This window comes from Corvus cornix, chromosome 4, assembly GCF_000738735.6.
Source record: "Corvus cornix cornix isolate S_Up_H32 chromosome 4, ASM73873v5, whole genome shotgun sequence".
NCBI classification, from domain to species: domain Eukaryota; kingdom Metazoa; phylum Chordata; class Aves; order Passeriformes; family Corvidae; genus Corvus; species Corvus cornix.
In genome coordinates this window covers 71,898,478-71,920,854 of record NC_046334.1, presented here as the reverse complement: position 1 = coordinate 71,920,854, position 22,377 = coordinate 71,898,478, and the positions used below count along the sequence as shown (strand labels likewise).

General features: G+C 56.2%; 1 protein-coding gene across 1 annotated transcript; it reads left to right on the top strand.

The window, feature by feature from the left end:
• The first annotated feature begins 2,028 nt into the window (after positions 1-2,028).
• LOC104697667 (cytochrome P450 26B1) lies at positions 2,029-21,068 on the top strand. The gene is given in 9 exon segments (XM_039551354.1): positions 2,029-2,079; positions 2,081-2,236; positions 4,166-4,246; positions 4,249-4,279; positions 4,282-4,391; positions 16,388-16,663; positions 17,667-17,822; positions 18,993-19,274; positions 20,633-21,068. Coding segments are annotated over 9 exon segments (1,536 nt in total). The 3' UTR covers positions 21,026-21,068.
• Positions 21,069-22,377: the final 1,309 nt, after the last annotated feature.

Here is a 22,377-nt window from a genome sequence, read left to right as displayed (position 1 = left end):
TGGAGGGTTAAATATTGGGGAGGGGGGACACAGTTCCAAGGGGATTAAATAATGGGGAGTTTTGGCGAGGGGAAAACGATCACGGATTTAGTGTTGGGGGGACAACCGAGGATTAAATATCGGGGGGGGTTGTGGCGAGGAGAAGCAATCCCGGATTAAATATCGGGGCGACAACCGAGGATTAAATATCGGGGCGACCCTCGCCGGGGGATCACTGAGGGCATGGGGGGGCTGAGGGAGCGGACCCGAGGGGTGGCGAAGGGGATCGATAGGGTGGCGAAGGGATCGATGGGGTGGCGAAGGGCACCCATGGGGTGGCGAAAGGGGGCGATGGGGTGGCGAAGGGACCCGATGGGGTGGCGAAGGGACCCGGTGGGGTGGCGAAGGGGGATCGATGGGGGTGGCGAAGGGGATCGATGGGGGTGGCGAAGGCACCCGTGGGTGGCGAAGGGGGGCGATGGGGTGGCGAATGGCACCCGTGGGTGGCAAGGGGATCGATGGGTGGCGAAGGGACCCGGTGGGGTGGCAAAGGGGATCGATAGGGTGGCGAAGGGCACCCGTGGGGTGGCGAAGGGGATCGAATAGGGTGGCGAAGGGCACCCGTGGGTGGCGAAAGGACCCGATGCCGGGAGCGCCTCGCAAGGGTTAACCCGGGGCGGGGGCGCCGGGCGGGGGGCGGCGGGGCTGAAGCCGCGCTCGTCTCTCCGCAGGCCGGCGGCGGGAAGGAGCAGCGGCGGCGGGAGGAGGAGAGGAGGAGAAGAGGAGGAGAAAGAGGAGGAGGATGAGGCCGAGCAGAGCGGGCGTGACCGAGCCGCGGGCTCCTCGCCAGGGCTCGCACGCTCCAGCCGCCGCGTCCCCGGGCCGGCCCGGCCCCCCCGAGCCTCTGAAGTGCGGGGTGGGGGCGCGGGGGAGCAGCGCGCTGGCGGCGGCCCAGCCCCGGCTTCCCCGCCTCTATATAAACACACATTTGACTTTCTTTTGCCTCAAAGCGAACAGTGCAGAGGGCTTTGCCCAGCAGCCCTGCCTCCCTCTTTTTTTTTTTTTTTTTTTTTTTTTTTTTTTTTTCCTCTCTCTCTACAGAAGTCTGGTGAAAAGTCTGGGGCTCCCAAATAAGCGGCGTCGCGAGAGATCTGTATTTATAGGGAGATATTTATATATATGTAGAGATAGAGCTATAAACCGAACCGGCTCGCTGCGTGTGTGTAGATACATATATACAGCTATTTAATTCTTCCATCTCTCCAGCTCGCGGCTGAATTATTTTAAGATTTTTTTGAACTTTTTTTTTTTAATCTCGCTCCTTTTTTTTTCTTTTTTCTTTCTTTCTTTCCCCCCCCTCCCCCTTTTTTTTTTCTTTTTTCTTTTTTTCTTCTTCTTCTTTTTTTTTTTTTTTTTTCTCCCTTCTGGTGTGTGTGGCTTTGCCTTGCAAGCGAGCGAGAGCCAGAGCATCTGCAGTTGGACTTTTTGGGGTTTTTTTTTTTTTTCCGCCACTCCAAGGTTTTCTTTTTTTTTTTTTCCCCTTTTTGCTTCTTTTTTTTTTTTTTTTTTGCTAATTTTTACCCTCGCCTTTTCCCCTCCTCACTCTCCCCACACCCTTTTCTTTCGGGGCGCTGCTTTCCCTCCTTTATTAATTTTTCCTCCCCCCCTTTCCCCTCTCTCTTCGCGCGCTCGTGGTGCTTTTTTTCCGTGTCACTCTGTCAAGTTTATCCCAAACAAGCCCAAACTTCGCAGCGAGGGGCAGAACAACCACAGCTTTTTTTTTTTTTTTTTTTTTGGACCCCCCTTCATTTTCTTAATTTTTTTTTTTTTTTGATTTTCCTCCTTTCCCCCTCTTTCCCCTCGCTGTTTTCCCAACCTGCCAGCCGAGAGGGGGGCGAGCCGGGGCCCCCCTCGCCCCAGGACCCCCCAGGCAGCGCCGAGCGGGCGCTCCGCACTCGCCCTCTCTCCGTGCGTGTGTGTGGGTGCGAGTGTGGTGCCTGTCAAGGGGCTGTTTCTCTCCCCACCCTCCTCCTCCTCCTTCTTCCAAATATGCTTTTTGCAAGTTTTGATCTCGTCTCGGCACTGGCTACCCTCGCCGCGGTGCTTGGTGTCACTGACTTTGCTGCTGGCCGTGTCCCAACAGCTGTGGCACGCTCCGCTGGGCTGCCCACCCGCGGACAAAACCTGCAAGCTACCAATCCCCAAAGGCTCCATGGGATTCCCCTTAATCGGAGAGACCTTCCACTGGCTCCTGCAGGTAAGGAGGATTCCCCGCTCCTCGCTGGAAGGTGGGTTGCGACCGGTTTTCCTTTTTTTTTTTTTTTTTTTTTTTTTTTTTTTTTTTAATATCTTTAAGGGCTTTTTAAAGCTTTTTCTTGCTTTTTTTTCCCCCCCTTCCCCGTCTTCTTTTCCTTCCGATTGCATCATGCGGCTTCTCGGGCGAGCTGGGAGGGCGGAGCAGGAGCGGGGGAGCGGGCGTGGCTGCGGGGGGAACGAGGGAGCGCGGCCGGGCTGGGCTCGCCCCGCGCGCTGCGCTCCCGGCCGGGCTCGGGGCGCGGGCTCCCCCGGCGGGGGGCTGCCAGGCTCGGCATCGCCCCTGGCTGCCAGCCCCCTTCTCTTCTTCCTCCCCTCCTCAGCCTCAATTCTTGCCAAAAAAATGAAATTGGTGACGCCCGGAGGCCGCGGCGGGGAGGCGGCCCGGGGTGGCTGCGGCTCCGCCGCTTCGTGTTCCCCCCGTGCCGCGGGCTCCGTCCCGTCCCATCCTCGCTGCCGGGCTGCTCCGGCTCGGCTCCCGGCGGCGGGGGAAGCCCGCCGAGGTAATCGGGAGATTAACCCGGGATTAACTCGCTAAACGCCCAACAGCGGCGGGCGGAGCGGGATCCCCCCGCACCGCGGGGCGAGGGGCGGGCTGCCAAAAAAACCGGGGGGAAAAGGGGAAAAATGCGAGATGAGGAGAGGCAGGAGGCGCCCGGGGGTGGCCCGGCTTCGGAGGGAGCCGGCGTGTCGGGCTCGGGGCACCCCGGCGGCTCGCAGCATCCCGGGAGGGAACCCCCGAGGCGAAGCAGCGCCAGGGTTTCCCCCTCTCTCCTCCCAGAAAAAAAAAAGAAAAAAAAAAAAAAAAATTATAATAAAATCAGACGAGGATGCTCCCGCCCTTCGTTGCCGCAGCCGGCGGCGGGGGCGGACAGCCCGTCCCGGCGGGGGACAGCGCGGCGTCCCCCGGTGTCCCCCCCTGCCGCCACCGCCGGGGAAGCCCCGCCACGGCGGCCCCGCTCCGCCGCCGGCGCCGAAGGGGTTACGGCACGCTCTTCAATAGGGCTTTATTTTTTAAAGAAATTTATCAGATTTTTACAGGGGGACCAGAAAAGGGTTCTCGCTTTTCCACAGGCTCCGTCCAAACAGAGTCCAGGGCTAAAAATACAAAATTTTGTATAAATTGGACTCGGCTCGCAACTTGTGCCGTATAAAGGTGCTCTTTGTGCTGCCCTGGAAATGGTGTACAAATAACTCTTTATTAATGCCACAAAAAGGACTTTAATTATATTTACGCAGATCAAGAAACAGGGTCACCTGAACATCTGAACCTCACAACCGCGCTTTTGTTTCAAAATAAACACCCGCGCTCCCAGCCCAGCGGCGCGGCCGCGGCGCTCGCAGCGCCTCTCCCCGCTCGCCAGGGGGGTTTTTTGGGGGGACCCCCCCGCTGTTGGTGCGGCTCCGGCCGCCTCTTCGCCGACAAAAGCCCCTGGAGCATGTGGGAAAGTTATTAAAGTCCCTGAAATCTGGAGATTTACTTAGGCAAAGCGCTGCCTTTCGAGTAAAATCAGCCTGAGAGAGGAGGAGGGGGGGGAAAAAAAAAGAGACAAAAAGCGAGGGGGGAAAAGGGAGGGGGAGGGTGTGAAGGAGGGGAAAATAAAGAGGGGAAAAATGAGGGGGAAAAGAGAAATACGTTAAAAAGTGACAGGGGAGGTAAAGGGAGGGGGAGGGAGGAGCGAGAGGAAGGGGGGGCGGGAGGGCACCGACCCCGCCGGGGCTGCGGGGAGGAGCGGACGGGCCGGGCACGGGGGGTGACCCCCGAATTCTCCCCCTCAAAACCCCCAATTCCCACGCGCACCGCCGCGGGGGGCTCCCCGTGGGGGTAACCCCGACCCCAATCCCGATCCCAACCGCATCCCGCCGCCCGCAGGGCTCCTGCTTCCAATCCTCGCGGCGGGAGAAGTACGGGAACGTGTTCAAGACGCACTTGCTGGGGCGGCCGCTGGTTGCGGGTGGACGGGCGCGGAGAACGTGCGCAAGATCTTGATGGGGAGCACCACCTGGTGAGCACCGAGTGGCCGCGGAGCACACGGATGCTGCTGGGCCCCAACACCGTGGCCAACTCCATCGGCGACATCCACCGCCACAAGAGGAAGGTCGGTGTGTCCCCGCGCGAAACCCGCCCCTTTTCCTCCTCTTTCCCCCCGTTTTCCCCCCCCTTTTCTTTCCCTTTATTCCCTTTATTTCCCTCTATCCTCTCTCCCCCTCCGTCCCCGCCGATCCCCCGCGCTTGGGGCAGGGGAGGGGGAGTCCCGCGTGGGCTCCGCGGCCGCGTTGATCCCATGAGGAGCTTCAAGGGTGGTGGGTGGGATGGGATGGGATGGGATGGGATGCGATGGGATGGGATGGGGGTTGGGGCACCCGCGTGTGGGCCCCTCGCCCCCCGCGATGGGGACACGCGGGTCGGGCTCTTAAAAGGGCGATGTGGCAGAGTGGGGGGATTGTGACCCTCCCCCGCCGCCCCCCGAATTGCAGGGAGACCCCAAGGGGTTTTTCTTGGAGGAGGTGCTCTGGTGGTGCTGAGAACTTCCTTGGATTTCAGGGAATGTGGGACGCAGGTGGGGGGTCCCGGGGTGAAGCGGTGGTTGGGGGGATGCTGAGACCTTTTTGTGTCACCCTGAGGTGAGACCCTCCCCCCCCTCAGAGCCCCCAGGGCAGCCTGGTTTGGGGGTGCTGGGACCCTTTTGTGTCACCCCGGTTTGGGGTTCTGGGACCCTTCTGTGTCACCCCGGTTTGGGGTTCTGGGACCTTTTTTGTGTCACCCCGGTTTGGGGTGCTGGGACCCTTCTGTGTCACCCTGGTTTGGGGGTGCTGGGACCCTTTTGTGTCACCCTGGTTTGGGGGTGCTGGGACCCTTCTGTGTCACCCCGGTTTGGGGTTCTGGGACCCTTCTGTGTCACCCCGGTTTGGGGTTCTGGGACCTTTTTGTGTCACCCCGGTTTGGGGGTGCTGGGACCCTTCTGTGTCACCCTGGTTTGGGGGTGCTGGGACCCTTTTGTGTCACCCCGGTTTGGGGGTGCTGGGACCCTTCTGTGTCACCCCGGTTTGGGGTTCTGGGACCCTTTTGTGTCACCCCGGGTTTGGGGGTGCTGGGACCCTTCTGTGTCACCCCGGTTTGGGGGTGCTGGGACCCTTCTGTGTCACCCCGGTTTGGGGGTGCTGAGCCCCCGCAGAGGTGGGGGCTGTCCCTGTGTCCCCCCTTGCTGCAGGCTGGTGGCAGTGGTGGCACGGCTGTCACGCCCCATCCTCCACGGGTCCGGCTCATTCCCAGCTGGATCTGGGCTGGGAGTGATTTGGGATGAAAGGGGGGTGTCCTCCCAGCTCTGCGGTGTGGGGACACCGCTGGGGACACGAGGCTGTCCCCATCCCTGCCCCCAGGCCAGGTCCGCTCTGCTCCCTGCTCCGGCCGCGTTTCCTATTTTGGAGCCTGCAAAATCCTTTCCAAACCCAGTCCTTCCCTCTTTTCTCCTGGGGGAGACGATGGGAAAACAAACAGCACATGACACCCATTAGTCACAATTTTTAGGAGTGACACCACAAAAAAAAAAAAAGGCTGTGTCTGTCCCTGCCTTAAGCCAGGCCTAACTCAGCCCCTCCGATTTTGGGGTTTTTCCTGAAGGATGGAGAGATTTTTCCAACTTTGCTGTCCAAGAGGAAGGGTGATGCGGCTGCCTCCATCCAGGAGCAGAATCGGTGGCAGGAGAAGTGCAGGGACACGGGAACAATGCCTTTTCCTCGGCAGCAGCTTTGGCTCCCGTTTATTCCCTATCCAGGGAAGGTTTAGTGGGATGAGGCAGAGATCCGGAGGTGCCTCTGTGCCCATTCCCTGCTCCTTTCACCCTCCTGCACATCCGGATTATTTTTTGCTCCTGGAAACGTGGCCTTTGCTTGCGATGGCCTGGAAAAAACCACGGAATTCCCACCTCGAGCAGGCACAGGGGAGCGAGGGTTATGGGAATGGGGTCATGGAAAAGGGAAGCCTGACCTCTGTGGGATCCTAGTGGGTTTGGAATTGGCACCAGGGCTGGGCTGGGCAGTGCCAGCCCCAGCAGGAGCGATGCCAGCGGCACAAACCCGCCAGAGCCTCTCTCCTCCGTGCCTCTTCCTGGTGTTCTCACTCCTGGCGTTTTCCTACCGGGAAAAACCACGTGGCCCACCCTAAACCCTGAAGCCCAATGCTTTTGGAATATTCCGAGTCCTAAAGATCTCCGCCGTGCTCCTCAAAAGCCTTTTTCCAGCCTGATTAGATGTTGGATGTTAGGAAGGAATTGTGAGGGTGGGGAGGGGCTGGGCTGGAATTGCCAGAGCAGCTGGGGCTGCCCCTGGATCCCTGGGAATGTCCAAGGCCAGGCTGGACGTTGGGGCTTGGATCCAGCTGGGATAGTGGGAGGTGTCCCTGCCCGTGGAATGGGTGGGAATTGATGGTCTTTAAGGTCCCTTCCAACTCAAGCCGTTCTATAATTCCATAATTTTTGGCACCACTTGTGATTCCAAGCTGGCAAGGATCCTAATTCATTCGTAAATCCCAATTAACTCCTGAATCCTAATTCCCGCATCAGGGGTGGCTAAAGGCCTCCTGAGCACAGATATTCCAACAAAACCCTGTCCCAGGATGACCCCGGCCCCTTCTCCCACTCCTTGGTGCTCTTTGAGCTCCCACCAACTCTTCTCCCGGGATCAGCGGCTCTGGGATGCTCCGGGAGTTCATTCTTTTTGAAGCTTTCTCTTTCATCGGCTCGAGATTGGGCACAGAGGGGGCTCATTCCTGGAATTCAGGAGTTTATCCTGATTTCTTCACCCCATCTCCTGCTAATTGCTGCTTTCCCTGCCTCACCCACCCTGGGCTGCCCTGAATCCTCCCTAAAAAACCCATCCCGGAGCCGCACACAGAGATAAGCCGAGCCTGCCTCTAATGGGGCGAAAATCGATCATTCCGCTCTTATCAAGATTCCGATGATCAGATTAAAGCTTTTCCCATCAGGTGCGGCCTCTTCGGAGCTCGTTAACACCGAGCTTTTGTTCTTCAGCGCCTTCGACTTTCAGCTCTTCCCCGCCCCGAAACTCTGAGCGCTCTCAGGAGAAAGGGTTTGGACCTAGGACGAGCTTAAATCTCAAACCTAGCCCGAGTTGTCCTCTTGACCCACCAGGGGTCCAAGCAAAGAGCTTGGCAAAGGCAGAATTTTCCCCAGAACTCCCCAGTTCCCACAGCGAGGACGCTGCCCTTGAGAGATTGATTGAAAGGTTTGGAAGCTCCAGGAGGAGAGGATTTCCCGGGAAATCTTTTTGGTGGATGTTGATCCAGTTTAAAGCACTGTGGGGTTTCCTGGTGTTCAGTCCCCCTCTTAAATTCCGGGTTTTGCCTCATCTCTGAGCTCGAGCCTTCACTTGTTCCTTTTTAATTCCCTGACCTTGCCAGAAATTGAGGTGGAATTCCTCAGCTGGCACAGGATTTTGGCCAAAATGGGGAAAAGCGGAGCGTGGAACCCACCTCTGCTGCCCTCCCAACCATTTGGGATCACCTCCAGCTCTTGTCCGTGGCCATAAATCCCTCTTATCTTCCCCAAAACCCCGTGGAGCTGCATTTTATTTCCAGCAGCACCGGCAGCTCCTCTTCCAGCATTCCCTGGCAGACGATCCGTGGTCTCCAGATTGTCACCGGGATGTGAAGATGAGCTCCAAACCCAACATGTTCTTGCAGGAGGGTTCTGGGATCTTGCCAGGAATCAGCTGCTCGGTGGAGCTTTCCAAGGAATTTTAGCTCCTCGGTGGAACTCCAGGATCAGCAAATTGCGGCTCCTGCCGCTGGATCCGCTGGAGGACGCTTGGATGGGATCAGGGATAGCTGGGATGATTTAGATGTTGGAGCTCTTCTCTCTTTCCTGTTTCCCCATCCCAGCTGTTTTTGGGGATCTTTATGGATTCACTGACCTGTTCCATAAAGAATAGCCAGAAGGGTTGATCCTGTTGGAAAAGGGTTCTGGGATGCAGGAGGTGCTCAGGAGGAGCAAACCCCAATCCTAACCCTGTGGAAGCTCTCTGCTTTCCCATCCCAAATTTATCAAATTCCCCTCCAGGAGGTTGTCAAAATTCCTACAAATTGGAGGAAACCTCCCTGTTTTGGGAAATGAACTCTCCAGTCACTAGAGAGGGTTTGGAGTCAGCCTGGAGCAGGGATGTGGGGCAGGATGGACGGCTGGGAACAGGGAATTCCTGCGGCAGGGAACGGCTTCACTGCAGATGTCACGGGCATTGAAAATTCCTATAAATTGAGGAAAACCTCCCTGTTTTGGGAAATGAACTCTCCGGTCATTAGAGAGGGAATGAGGGAACGGAGTCAGCCTGGAGCAGGGATGTGGGGCAGGATGGACGGCTGGGAATAGGGAATTCCTGCGGCAGGGAACGGCTTCACTGCCGTTGTATTCGATGGCTCCGGCCTCGACCTCAGGTGGAGCTGGGAGATCAGAGCAGTTTACAAGGAATAAACAAAAGCAACTCCAAACTCCTCTCCTGCCCTCCTGGGACAGTTATCCTGGCCAGGCTGCTCCCGCTGCTCCTGATGTTGGAGAAGGAGCTGGGCCACCCCTGCTGGAGTCGGAGCTCCACAGTGGAATTTTCATCTGGAATCGCCTGCAGGTTCCTCACAGGAGTGACCCCGTTGCTCCCACCTCTGGCTGAGCAGGGTCTTTGCTCCGGGGTTTTGGTGGCAGATCCCGGTCTCTGCCCACCCCATGAGGGACGAACGTCATCCCTTGGGATTGGAGCTCCTGCTCTCCTGCTGGAACTCCCTTGGAAGGGGTGATGGGATCATTCCTGGCTCCTGCTCTGTGCTCCGCTGGTCACCCCATCCTGCTCTTGTTTTGGCCACCCAGCGGTGCCACCTCTGCCATTCCCTGTCCCAGCCTGGCTCTTCCCTCCATCCTTGTCCCACCTGATCCCATCTTGTCCTTGTCAACCTCTTCAATTCCCATTTCCACCCATGAAACCCCAGATTTTGGGAGTGTTTGTTCCGGGGTGAAAGGAGCTGTAATGAGGGCAAAACAAACCTGATCTCAGGGATACTGCAGGCTCTGCTTTTATGGGATCTAATTCCAGCGGGAAGCTGGAATTCAGCATTCCTGTGCCTGCAAGGGATCCTGGTGGAGAAGGAAATGGGAATTGGAAACGACCAGGACACGGCCTTTAGGGTTTAGGTCAAGTCTGAGCAGAGCCCGGGGCCAGGAAGGAGATTCCCGGCGCAGGATCCGCAGGGGAAAGGTGGGACTCAGACTTTCCTTGGCATCATCCAGCTTGGCGCAGGAGAGCTCCAGACCTGTGTTCCTGCGGAGCCATCCCAAAATAGGCACAGCCGGCTCAAAAAAAAAAAAAAAAAAAGGCAAAGAAGGAATAAAATAAAAGCAATCCATGGGATTGCTGGGGAGACACCCAGAGATTCCAGGCGGGAGGAACGGCCCTGGTTTGTCTCAGTGTCCAAAGCTCCATCACTCATTAACACACCGCAATTAATGCTCTGCCTCCGAGGCACGCAAGTGTTGAGCTCATTAGCACCGAGTGGAAAGGTCCGAGGCTTTCATATCGTTTGCGGGGGGATTAAGAACACAAAAGGGGCCATAAATTTACAGCCAAATATAAACCAGCTGCTGTGGGCTCGGCTGGGGGGAGGGAAGGATTGGGATTGGGATGGGGGAGAGGGCTGGAGGAGGAAGGAGGGATGGGAGGTGGCAGGAGTGGACCTTCCCTACAAAAAGCCCAGGTTGTTAAGAGGGGGTTTTTTTAGGGTTTTTAGGATATTTTTCTTCGTGTCCGTCTGACCTACTCCGTGTGCCTCGTAAATCCCACGGTGGAAAAGAAACCATCCCAATCCATCTGAGCCCGCTCCCAAAACAGGCTGGATTCCAGCTGCCATCACATCCGGCCCCTTCTCCGTGCCCTGGCAGCCTTAATCCATGGGCAAAAGCCTCTGGAGCAGGGAAAAGCTTCCATGGATGGAGGAGGGCTTCTGTTCCCAGTCTGGGGAGAGAATTCCTGGGCTGGGTTGGCTCCTTAACTTTAGACCAAGCAGTGCTGTCATCTCCAGGGCTGTAAATCCAGAGTAATTCCAAGGGATTAAAAAAAAAGCCAAGTGGAGGAGCTCCTGGCTAAAATACAAATTTGGTGGAATTTCACAGCGCCTTCCACCCCAAAATTCCCACGAGCTCCGAGCCCGCTCTGCTGGCGGAGCGGGATTGTGGCTGTGGGATACCCTGGGAGCCGAACATCCCTAAAGTTGGATTTTCCTCCTTCCCGTGCCATCCAGGGTGGGAGTTTTTGGGTGTCCTGGGAGGCACAGAGAAGGTGAAGCCCTTCCTTGGGCAGCAGCGCTCTGGGCTGGGTGGATCTGCAAGCCAGGCTCTACTTCCAAAGGGACGGGGAGCCAATCCCAGGGATGTCAGGGAGTCAGGATCCGTCCTGCACCATGGTTCCTTTGTTTTTTCCATCCATCCATCCATCCATCCATCTCCATCCCTCCGAGCAGCCCAAGGAACCTCCTCAGCTGGGGTTTGTAGCATCCCACTTATCCCTCTGGTGACAACGGAGCTCTCCATCACTTCCCAGCGGGAATTCCTTCCATGAAATCCCTCTCAGCTGCCGGTTCTTCAGCTTCCTTCTCCTTGAGGGGGGGCCTTAAGCTGGGATCACCCTGTGGGGTCATCCCAGCCCTTGTCACCTCTTCCCTGGAGGAGCTCTAATCCTCACCTGGTCTGCAGGAGCTCCTCAGGTGTTTGCTCATCCCGCAGAGCTCTTGCAATCCTCAGGATTTCCTTGGAGGAATCCCTTTTCCAAGCCTTTTTCCCTATTCCTGCCACAGGACCGTGCATGCTCCGGAAGGTGTTTTTATTCCTTCGGGATGAAGCGGCTGCACCATGGATTGGGAATTTCCCACCCATCGCCTCCTGAGTGTGGCCACCTCTTGCTCTGCTCTGTTCCCAGTTTCTGGAATTCTTGGCAGGACCGAGGACTGGTTTCTTTTTAAATCTGGCTTTGTCTCTAGGAGAGACCTGTCTGTGTTACTTAAATCCATAGCGATCCTTCCCTTTTGTCCTCTCTCCGTGCTCCAGGAAAATGCATCTGGTCAGTAAAAAATGGGAATTTTCTCATATTTCCAGCTTCCTTTGGCTACCTGGGAAAGCCGCTCTCCTCCTCTTTGTCTCCAGGGAAACTCCTGTGTCCACACCACCGTTGTGGGATTTGCTGTGTGCTCCATCACCAGCTGGGATAGCCCATCCCAGGGGTTGGAATTAGATGGTCTTTAAAGTCTCTTCCAACCCAAACCATTCCATGATTCTCTGAGGAATGCGAGCTCCGACCATGCCCGGCGGGTTTGCGGGATTCTCTTTCCCCACGGCTCCAGCCAAAGACTCCATCCACAGGCATCCCAGCTGGATCTTGGCCAACTGATCCCACCTTGCTGATCCCTTTTCTCCGGACACAGCTCCCATTTCTTTGCCATGACACCCATGGATGTGGGATCTTCCTCCCTCCTTGAGGAGAGCAAGGTGAATTTTATTCTCCTCGTTCTCTGTGAGGAAATAGGGAGAGGACACTTGGAGCAGCACTCCAGAGCTGATGAACCCCGGTGCCTTTTGGTGTCCCCAGAAATTGGGCTGAGAATCCAAAACTGCTGGATGGGATTTTGCTGGGGATGGAATTTTCTGGAGACCGAGGCAGTTTTGCAGAGGGAGCGCTGAGGCAGATCCTGCTCGGTCCTGGCTTTCCCCCACACCCCCTTTAACCTCTCAGCCTTAAAGGATTTGGGATTGAAAGTAGCTTTAAGGGGTTTGGGATTGAAATTAAAGCCTTAAAGGGTTTGGGATCGAGAGCCTCCCATGCCATGTGGGGGATTTGTAGGGAAGATCCTTGGACATGGAGATTTTTGAGTTGTGGGGAAATGCAGATCTTGGGCTTAATTTTATTCTGAACTTGACTGGAAATGCTGGAGTTTCTCACAATCCGGTTTTTTTTAAACATGGAAAATTCAGGGGTAGGGACAACCCTCAAAGGTGCACCCTGGCATGGCCCAAGGATCCGAAACGATCCTTATATTCTTTTTCCAGCAGATTTTTTTGAGAATCATTTGGCAAAGGCACACCATTCCTTTCAGCCTGGAGGCTCCAGCTACTGTTCCCAGACTCCCTTTGGAGGCTGGAGCATCCACGAGGGCCTGGATTCCTCCAGGACGGAGCCTTCCATGTGCTCCATTTCCCAGAGAAAAAAGTGGAGAAAGGGAATCGGTTCTTTGCTGTGAGCAAAGGCCGGACCTTTTATAAACAGACCTCAGAGTGCCCAGGCAGGAGCGGGATTTTGTGGAATTTTCTCTCCTTTTTGTGGTGCCTTCCCGGACTTTTTGCTGTGTTTTCCCTCTGTTCACGCTCCCAGTACCAGGACGGCCTCTTGTCCGTGAACCTGCTCCAAAAACATCCCGGTTTACAAGGCTGCTGGAGCATGGGGATGGGCTCTGGAGAGGGGCAGACATCCAGGGTAATGTGGTGGGAGGACAGGGCTGGGACAAACACAGCCTGGTCTTTGGAAATGTGGGAAGAATTAGGGCGAATCCAGGTTGAGATGTTGCTTTGGATGCTTCCCGACATATCCTGTCAGCCAAACCTCTGGCAGGTGCCAGATTAGTTCCTGAAAACATTTCCAGGCTCTTCCTGCCTTGCTTTGGTTGGGCCAGCAGCTCTGGGCTGGATGGGGTGCAGGTGGCTGATCCCAAAATTTAAGTTTTCCTCCCGGAGGGGAGGAACGGAAAGCTCTGTTCCTTCTTTTGGGAGGATGGGCTCTGCAAATCATGGCTGGCAAAAGGCAGAGATGGGTGCTGGTGCTTGGAGTGGGAAGGGGAACATGGAAAACATCATCCCTCCCACCCCAACCATGCATGGGATCACTGTTGGAGCTCAGAGAATTCCCTCAAATTCCCTCTCCTCTTGGCCAAGGTTTAAGGATGGGGCTGGGGCATTCTCCAGCTGGGACTGGGGGCACTTTGCTGTCACATGGAGCTGGAGCTGAGGCACTGGGAAGACATTTTCTGCCTTTGGAAAACCATAAATCCTTAAATATCCTTTTTCCATGCGAGGCGGAACGGGAAGGTTCCAGCCAGGCTCGCTGCATGGTGGGGTCTCCTTCGGTGCGGGTGTGTGGTGCCAGTGAACGCCCTTGGATGGAGCAAATCCCCAGATTTGGCTCTTTTGGGACATATCCCAACCTGGAAAAACTGGGGGCTCTTCCCAGCATCCCCAAAAGTCCTGGCACTGCTGTGAGCCCTTGTGGCCGGGTGCCACCACAGCCGGGCTGTGCCATCTCAGGGTTAACAAAGCTGAGCTTAGAGATGATTTTGCCTCTTGGCAGCTCTGGAACAACTTTTTTTTTGCCCTGATTCTCCTTGGCTTTGCCTGGATTCGCTCCTGGAGCAGCTGAGCCGCTCGGCTCGACTTCACTAGAGGGCGCAGGAATTTTAGGCTAGGAACGCGCTGGGGTTTGTCGGGGAAAGTTGGCTGCCTTCTCCTCCTTTTTAATCAACTGGAAAGATGCAGGGTTGAACTGGAGGTGACTGGAAGGGGATCCAGACTTGTGTCTGGCCGGGGAAGGATCTGCTGACATGTGGGATTAGGCGGTGTGAGCGCGGCGGCGGCGGCGGCCGGGACGGAGCAGCGTGGCCGGGGCTCGGGACGTGGTTGGGAGCTCCAGGGAGCAGCCAGCTGGAGGAGCCTCCTGGCGCAAGGAGAGCTCCAAAAACTGCAGGGAAAGAAAAAAATCCCCCTCACCCCCCAGTGCTTACTGCTCCCCTTCGTCAGGCTGGGCAGGACTCTGTTGACCCCGTAGGGGTTTGGTCTTCTCTTCCCAAGGGTCCTCCTATCTGTTCACATCGATCCTTGGGACACGATGTTCCCTCTTGGGAGCCGGCCTTGATCCAGGGCTGTGGATCCAGCCCTCTCCACCACAGCAGCAGTTTTGGGACCAGAGGCACATCTGGGACTGCGTCCTTTTTTCAGGGAGCAGGGGCTCCCTGAGTGCTTCTCCCATGGGAGATGCCGGGGAAGGATGAGGCCAGGAGCCCCAAGGGCCACCTCCAGTGGGATGGTGGCTCCAAGCAGGGATGTAGACCCGGTGCTCCTAAAGCAGAGGTTGTCCCCTCGTTGGCCCTGCTTCCAGCTGGGGAAACTGAGGCATGGGAAGTGTTGGGGGCCATTCACTGGGAGCCTCTGTCCTTACTCCAAGCTCCTCAGCGTGGATGAAGGGCAGATGAGAGCTGGATGGGGAGACGGTGGGGTACCGTTGCCGGCCCCACCCAGGTGGTCTTGTCCCATCCCTGTGGAACAGCTCAGGGATGCCGGCTCTGCATCGAGCTTCAGTGTCCTGCTCACGGACCAGGGAACCAACCCTTTCCCCCTCCCTTCCCACCTTCCCCACGCAGCCGAGTGTCTCAGCTTTACCCCCTCCAGCTTCTCTTGCCCGAGCAGCTGCTTTTTCCAGCAGAAAATGCCTGAACATCGCAGCCTTTCCAGGCTCCCAAGCCGCTCTGGATGCAGGCAGGAGGCGGCCGCAGCCGCCCCGTCCCGCGCCCTCGCCGTGCTCTCGCTCCCTGCTGTTCATTCATTCATTCATTGATTCCTCCTCTCATTCATTCATGCTTCGGCTCCGTGCGGCCATCCAGGGATGGCTCCTTGTCTCCAGGCCGATCCGCTTGGATTTTCTTCCCTATCCATCCTCCCATCCCAGGATTTCTATGCGGAGCTCCGCGCTGTGCCCGCCGTGTGCCGAGTTTAACTCGGGGCTCAACCCGGGGCATTGTGAAGCGGCTCTTGTGGAGCCTCCGGAGCCTCCTGCCCGGAGCTGCGAGGGGACAGAGGTGTTTTTTCACCAAACAAACTCCCAGGGAACGCCGGGCATTAGCAATGAGGGGTCGCAGCCAGGAAAATATTACCTTTCCCTTGGAGTGCTGACTGCGGAGGAAATTCTCACATTTACAGCTCCGGCGAGCCCGGCGCTCATGGAAAAGAGGGGGCGGCTTTGATTTCGCTCCTCTCGGTGGGTTGATAGCTTGGCAGCCCCCCCACCTCGCCTCCATTCCCGCCGGGAAGCGGCCACCGGTGGAGGCTCCGGCGCGCAGCTCCCTCCTTGGAATCCTGCTTTAATTGGATTTTCCTGGAGGCCTGCGGTGCGTGTGCGTCCTGCCCCATGCGTGTGTGTAGGTTAATAAAAAATAAACAAACAGCACTTTCCCCCCTTTTTCGGGGAGGGATGCGGCGGGAACGCCGAATGAAAGCGCTGCTGTGCCGAGAAGGGACATTCCTGGCATTGCTGAGCTCCTCGCGCGGGCCCGGGCCCAAATTGGAGGAAAAAAATTGGAGTAAGGAGCCGTTAGCGTGGGGGACCTGGGGAGGCCCAGTCCTGCTCACTGTTTACTCGCAGAGCTTAAATTAATGCTGGCTGCTGACATCAGGAATTTTTTTTTTCCTGGTTTCCCAAGGAAATGAGCCGAGGGCGATCGTGGCCTCTGCGTACGTGCAGAGGCTCTTCCCCACTTGAACCCCTGTCGGAGTTCAGCCAGGTTCCACACAGATCCTAAAGGCTCCAAAATAACTATTTTGCTTCATTTTACATGCATTTACAAAAAAAAAAAAGGTGGTGGAGAGGTGGGAGGAATTGTCAGTTCTTCCCGCTGGGAGAGTTGTGCTTTCCCATTGTGTTTGCCTGTGCACCCACGTTGGACACTGGAGGATCCCTGTGGAAAAGGTGTGTTATTAACATCCAGACCTTGGGATGAACATAACTGGGATCTGTCAGACACGGAAAGCTGGCTCTGTCCCTCCTGCCACACACGGGATGAAGGAATTCCTCCCATCCCTGCTTTGCTCCGTTATTCCCCGTCACTTGCGATGGTCGTGGTGGGAATCTCGGGAGGAGCTGATGTCTCTGGCAGCTTTTTTAGGAATTGGTGATTCTGGATGAAGAGTTTGGAATGGTGACAACTCCGTGTAGGACACGTGATGATGACCTTGGAGAAGGCCAAGGGTGTTGGGGCCGTGGAGAAACCTCTCCTTGTTGTCTTTTGTAGGTTTTCTCCAAGATTTTCAGCCATGAGGCTCTGGAGAGTTATCTCCCCAAGATCCAGCTGGTGATCAAGGACACCCTTCGGGCCTGGAGCAGCAACCCCGAGTCCATCAACGTGTACCACGAGACGCAGAAGCTCACGTTCCGCATGGCCATCCGCGTCCTGCTGGGATTCCGCATCCCGGACGAGGAGCTCGGCCGGCTCTTCGAGGTCTACCAGCAGTTCGTGGAGAACGTCTTCTCCTTGCCCATGGATCTGCCCTTCAGCGGCTACAGGAGGGTGAGATCTGGGTTGGGTTCTCCACCCTGATAGCACCTATTCATTAACGGGCAGCGATTATTCCACACCTTTCCCGGTTCTCAGGGGGATTTCTCATCCTCTGACCTCAAGGAGCCCATTTTGGGCCACTATTCCCGATTTAGCGGAGAGCACAGAGGAAGATCCATTCCTTGGTGATTAGAGTGGTTTGATAACAGAAAATAGTTAGGACTTCCCAAATTGAATTCATATTTTTCCTCGCTCGGCAATTTTCCTTTGTTTTTTTAGTTCGTGGGACCCTTCTCCTTTTCATTCCCTCTTGTCCTCAGAGTGAAACAGGTCCTTGTAATTCCAAGAACTAAAACAGGGCCTTGTAATTCCCAGTACTAAGACAGATCCTTACAATTCCTGGAGTATTGCAGGTTTTTTGATGAATGATGCAAAAAGAAAACATAACAAAAAAGAGACATAAAATCCTATTTTTTTCCCGTGGGGAATTCTGATAACAGAAATACAAGGGTCCCAAATTTAGTTTTGTGACATCCCTGTGGATTTATTTTTTATTGTTATTTGCCCATGGGAATGACTCCATCCCCTCGCAGTCCGGAATCATTCCCAGCAGCAGGTTAGCCCCGAGCAGCTGCACTCCCGTAGGAATTGCTTTACTGGGACCAGGTGATCAAATTGCTCGGGAAGAGGATTCTTTGGGATGAATGGGCCTTCCTTTGAGAGCCGATTTTCCCAGGGATTTCCATACATCCCAGGAGGAGCCAGGGGCTGTGAACCGGTGCCGGACAGGGGCTCCCAGCCCAGACCCATCATTTACACCTAGGTGTTGATTACTCCGCCTGTGATCTCCCCCACTCCGGCTTTACTCCTCCTGCCCAGGGGACACCTCCAACACCTTCACACCCCTCTTTGAGCCTCTGCTTTTATGACTTGGACCTGTCCTGAGCACGTCTGCAGCTCCTGGGATGGGCAAGGTGCTGCTGGTGGTGTGGTCTGACCGCTTCCTGCTCCACAGGGAATCCGAGCCCGGGAGACGCTGCAGAAGGGGCTGGAAAAAGCCATCCAGGAGAAGCTGCAGAACACGCAGGGCAAGGACTACGCCGACGCCCTGGACATCCTGATCGAGAGTGGGAAGGAGCACGGCAAGGAGCTGACCATGCAGGAGCTGAAGGTAAAGCTCTTCCCTGGGGTCTCCTTGTGATTGTTCTGCTCAGGGCAGCGCCTTCCTGAAGGAAAAAGTGTGGGATAGCCCAAGGAGGAATTTCTGGGGCAGACCTGGGATGAGCGGTGAGAGCTGGGGGACCACGATGTGTTGGTGGATCCTGGTCTGGTGGATCCAAACCAGTTGCTTTATCTATTTGCTGATTGTGCCCAGCCCTTTCTACAAAGCATTCCACGGAATCGTTAAGCTTGGAAAAGGCCTCCGAGATCATCAAATCCCACCTCCATCCCCACTAAACCATACCACAGAGTGCCACATCCACTCATTTTATTAACACTTTCAGGGATGGTGACTCCACCGCTGTCCTGGGCAGCCTCTTCCAACGCTTGGCCCCTCTTCCAGGAAAGAAATTTTCCCTGATGGCCGACATGAACCTCCCTGGTCACAACGGAAGCTTTCAACCTTGATCAGCTTCATCCCTTGACCCTTCCACTTTTCCTGGTGCCTCCTTTGCAGGGCACAGGAGCCCTTCAGCAGGTTCTTATCTGCAGCTGGGTCATGGCAGGTCAGGAGCCATCTCCTGGGTTTTTTGTCCTGCCTCTCTGATCCTCGGAGGCTCTGTGGGAAGCTCCCTGTGGCGGCTGTCCCAGCAGTGACCTTGCAGTTAAATGTGACCAAGCTGTGGCTGCCCCACCCCTGGAGGTGTCCAAGGCTGTTTACAATGGACACAAACTCTGCCCCAATTTCCCTCATCCATCCTGGCTGCTGGGAAATCACCAGGGAGAATCCATCTTCCTCCAACATCTCCCCTTGTAGGTCACATTCCATTTTTCCCTCTCCCAGCTTTGTGATGTGACCCCTCCTCAGGTCACTTGGCCCCTTTGGAGCTTAAATCTTTGGAGCAGCTCTTTTGGGCAGCTATTGTGGCTGCCCCATCCCTGGGAGCATCCGAGGCCAGGTTGGACAGGGCTTGGAGCAACCTGGGATAGTGGGAGGTGTCCTTGGGGTTGGAACAAGATGATCTTTAAGTTCTCTCCCAACCCAAACCATTCCACGGTCCCAAGGCCAGGATGGAAAGTTTTGGGGAGAAAAACACCCCATGGCACCTTGACGTGCTGAGGTTGGTGCCCTCTCTGTCTCACCCCTTTGTCTCACCCTGGCTCTTCTCCTGTCCCCCAGGACGGCACCCTGGAGCTCATCTTCGCCGCCTACGCCACCACGGCCAGCGCCAGCACCTCCCTGATCATGCAGCTCCTCAAACACCCGCGGGTGCTGGAGAAGCTGCGGGAGGAGCTGCGGAGCAAAGGGATCCTCCACAACGGCTGCATCTGCGAGGGCTCCCTGCGCCTGGACAACATCAATGGCCTCTACTACCTGGACTGTGTCATCAAGGAGGTGCTCCGGCTCTTCACCCCCATCTCAGGGGGGTACCGGACGGTGCTGCAGACCTTCGAGTTGGATGTGAGTAGTGCTGCAGCCTGAGCTCCCCAAAACAGCCAAGCTCGCTTGAGCCTGGCTTAGAGGAGAGCTCCGAGGGGGTAAATGAAGTCCTGCCTAATGAAGTCCTTCTCCCAGGCAACCAGTGACAGGATAAAGGGACACAGCTTTAAGCTGCACCAGGGGAAGCTTAGGCTGGGTATTAGGAAAAAAATTCTTCCCAGAAAGAGTGGCTGGGTGCTGGAATGGGCTGCCCAGGGAGGTGGTGGAGTCACCGTCCCTGGAGGGGCTTGAGCAAAGCCTGGATGTGGCACTCAGTGCCGTGGCTTAGCTGGTGTTAGGTCACAGGTTGGACTTGATGATCTCAAAGGCTTTTCCAGCCTAATTAATCCTGTGGCTCTGGTGATGGGATTTGCTCCGGATGCAGCGGAGTGATGGGATGTGGAGCAAGGGATGCACTGGGGCTGTCAAAGAGCAGACGGGTGTGATGCTTCAAAGGCCAGCTCGTGACAGTGACGCCAAATTCTGAGCTGGGGTGTGACAGGGGAAAGGTTTACGGCAAAGGGCATCTCCAGGCGGCCGGATGACAGGCGGATTAGTCACCGCCATGGCTGGAATTTCCTCCCAGCAAAACAAAATCTCGGGAGCTGCCTTGTCACTGTAAATCCTCCTAATGCAATGGTTTGAGTCAGAGACCTTTTAAAGTGCTCAGGGGATGATAAATCCACCCCACTTCTCATCGCCCGGGCGCTGACGTGGGTGTTGGGTGTGTGGTGCTGACAGGCAGCGGGGTGTGGGATGCTCTGGGATGCTGTGGGGTCCTCTGGGATGCTCTGGGAAGGGCTGGCTGGTGTGTGGGACATGGCACAGCACGGGAGAAGCTGCTTCCCCTGCTCAGCACCACGGGGTTCCTGGTAGGCAGCTCCTGCCAGTGACCACAAAGCAAATAAAGGGATGGGTCATCCCACGAATCCTTGGGATAGAGGGAGGAGTAAAGCCAGGATTCCCATCTCTCTGTGCTGTGCTCTCTGCTTTTCCTTTGAATCTGCATGACACTCAAGTGATAAACCCAAAAGAAATGGGAATAAGCAGGGAAAACTCCGAGGGTGGTGAGGCCTGGCAGAAACTGCCCAGGGATTGTGGGTGCCACATCCCTGAAGTGTCCAAGGTTGGATGGGGCTTGGAGCACACTGGGATAGTGGAAGATGTCCCTGCCCATGCCAGGGGGTGGGACAGGATGGGTTTAAGGTCCCTCCCAACCCAAACCATTCCACAATTCCATGAAAACAAAATTCCTTTATCTCATTCCCCTGCTCCCTCTCCCTCTCCAGCAGGGTTGACCCACTCTGTTCTTCTCCCCACCCCTTCCCGCCTCTCCGCAGGGTTTCCAAATCCCCAAGGGCTGGAGTGTGATGTACAGCATCCGGGACACCCACGACACTGCTCCCGTCTTCAAGGACGTGGACGTCTTCGATCCCGACCGCTTCGGGCAGGGCCGGAGTGAAGACAAGGACGGCAGGTTCCACTACCTCCCCTTCGGAGGAGGCGTACGGACCTGCCTGGGGAAGCACCTGGCCAAGCTTTTCCTCAAGGCTCTGGCCATCGAGCTGGCCAGCACCAGCCGCTTCGAGCTCGCCACCAGGACTTTCCCCAAAATCACCCTGGTGCCCGTGGTCCACCCGGTTGACGGACTCAAGGTCAAATTCTTCGGACTGGATTCCAACCAGAACGAGATCCTGACGGGGACAGACGCCATGCTGGGGGCCACCGTGTAAAGCCCGCGCCGGTGGCACCAGGGACGGGCGGCCGGGGGACGCAGGGGTGGGGTGGGGCGAGGGGATGGACAGGAGGGAGGAGAGAGGGATGAGGAGCTTCTCCACGGCGCTCACCTCCAGATCGGGACTGCTTTTCCAGCAGGGAAGCTGCCGAAAGCGTTTTGCTCTTCCCGCGGGACACGGAGAAGGTCGGGGCGGCGTCGGCGTCGTCTTGTTTTGTTGGGAGGGAGGAAGATCCACAAAAGCCGAGTCGAGCTGGGATGGCTGACCATACACAGTATCTAAATATTATAAATATATATATATATATATATATAAATATCTATAAAACACTTCTGCTGCCAGGAGGAGAAGGCCCGACTGCGGGAAAGGCTTTGGAATCAGCCGAGGATCTGAGGTCTGGTGTCCCGGGGCAGCTCTGGGGTGACCTCTGACCTATTTTTTTTTTAACAGTGTTAAATTAGCTGGTGATAACAGTGTTTTTATGGTTTTTGAGGTTTTATTTTGGTTTTTTTTTTTCATTTGTTCGGTTGTGTTGTTTGTTCCGGGGCGTTGGAGCCTTTCCTTGGCCAGGGGGACACAACGCTGCCCACTCCCAGCCCCTCTCCCGCTGGTGCCGGGGCAGGCTGGGGAGGAGGAGGGGTCGTTTTGCTTTCCCAAAAACCCCTCCTGTGGTGTCTTGTCCGGGCTGAGTCATCCCCGAGGCCTCGGGTGAGGCAGATTTGCATTTTCCAAGATGTTTTGGGGCTCTGGGGAGGGGGATGCCCTTTTTTGCTCTCGTTGAATTTCCTGCTGCTGCTACACGGCCTGTGAGCATCCCCTCCACCACAGCCCCTCGCCAGTCCTGGGCAAAGGCACCCGGCTTTGGGGGCATTTGGGTGCCTTTGCCGTCCCCTCAAGGTGCTGGCACCAGCCCCGAGCCCCAGCACGGCTCTGGGAGCATCGGGGCTGCTCCTGCCAGAGGCATTCGCATTAAAGGTGATGTCTTGAATTAAGCCAACGCACGCATTCCTTTGTCTCGTGTTTGGGGTTTTTTGGCGACGGGAGAGCTCGGCAGGAAGGAGAGGGCTCCGTGTCAGCTGCCACCCCATACCCCAGAAGAATCCCAAAGCCTCTCCAGCACAAGCCAGCAGCCACCGAGAGGTATCTTGCCTTCCATTTGCTGGGGGGGTTTATTTTATTTTGGTTTTTTGCATGCGAGAGGCTCCTGGGTTGGGTTGGAGATTTGGGGGCTTGTGTTGGCAGAGTGAGGAGCAAAAGCTCCCCGAGCACCTGGGCAGGTGTTGGGTTCAAACCAGAGCCAAACACCAGCTTGGGAGATCCCTCTGTGCCTTGGGGCAGCTCTTCCACTC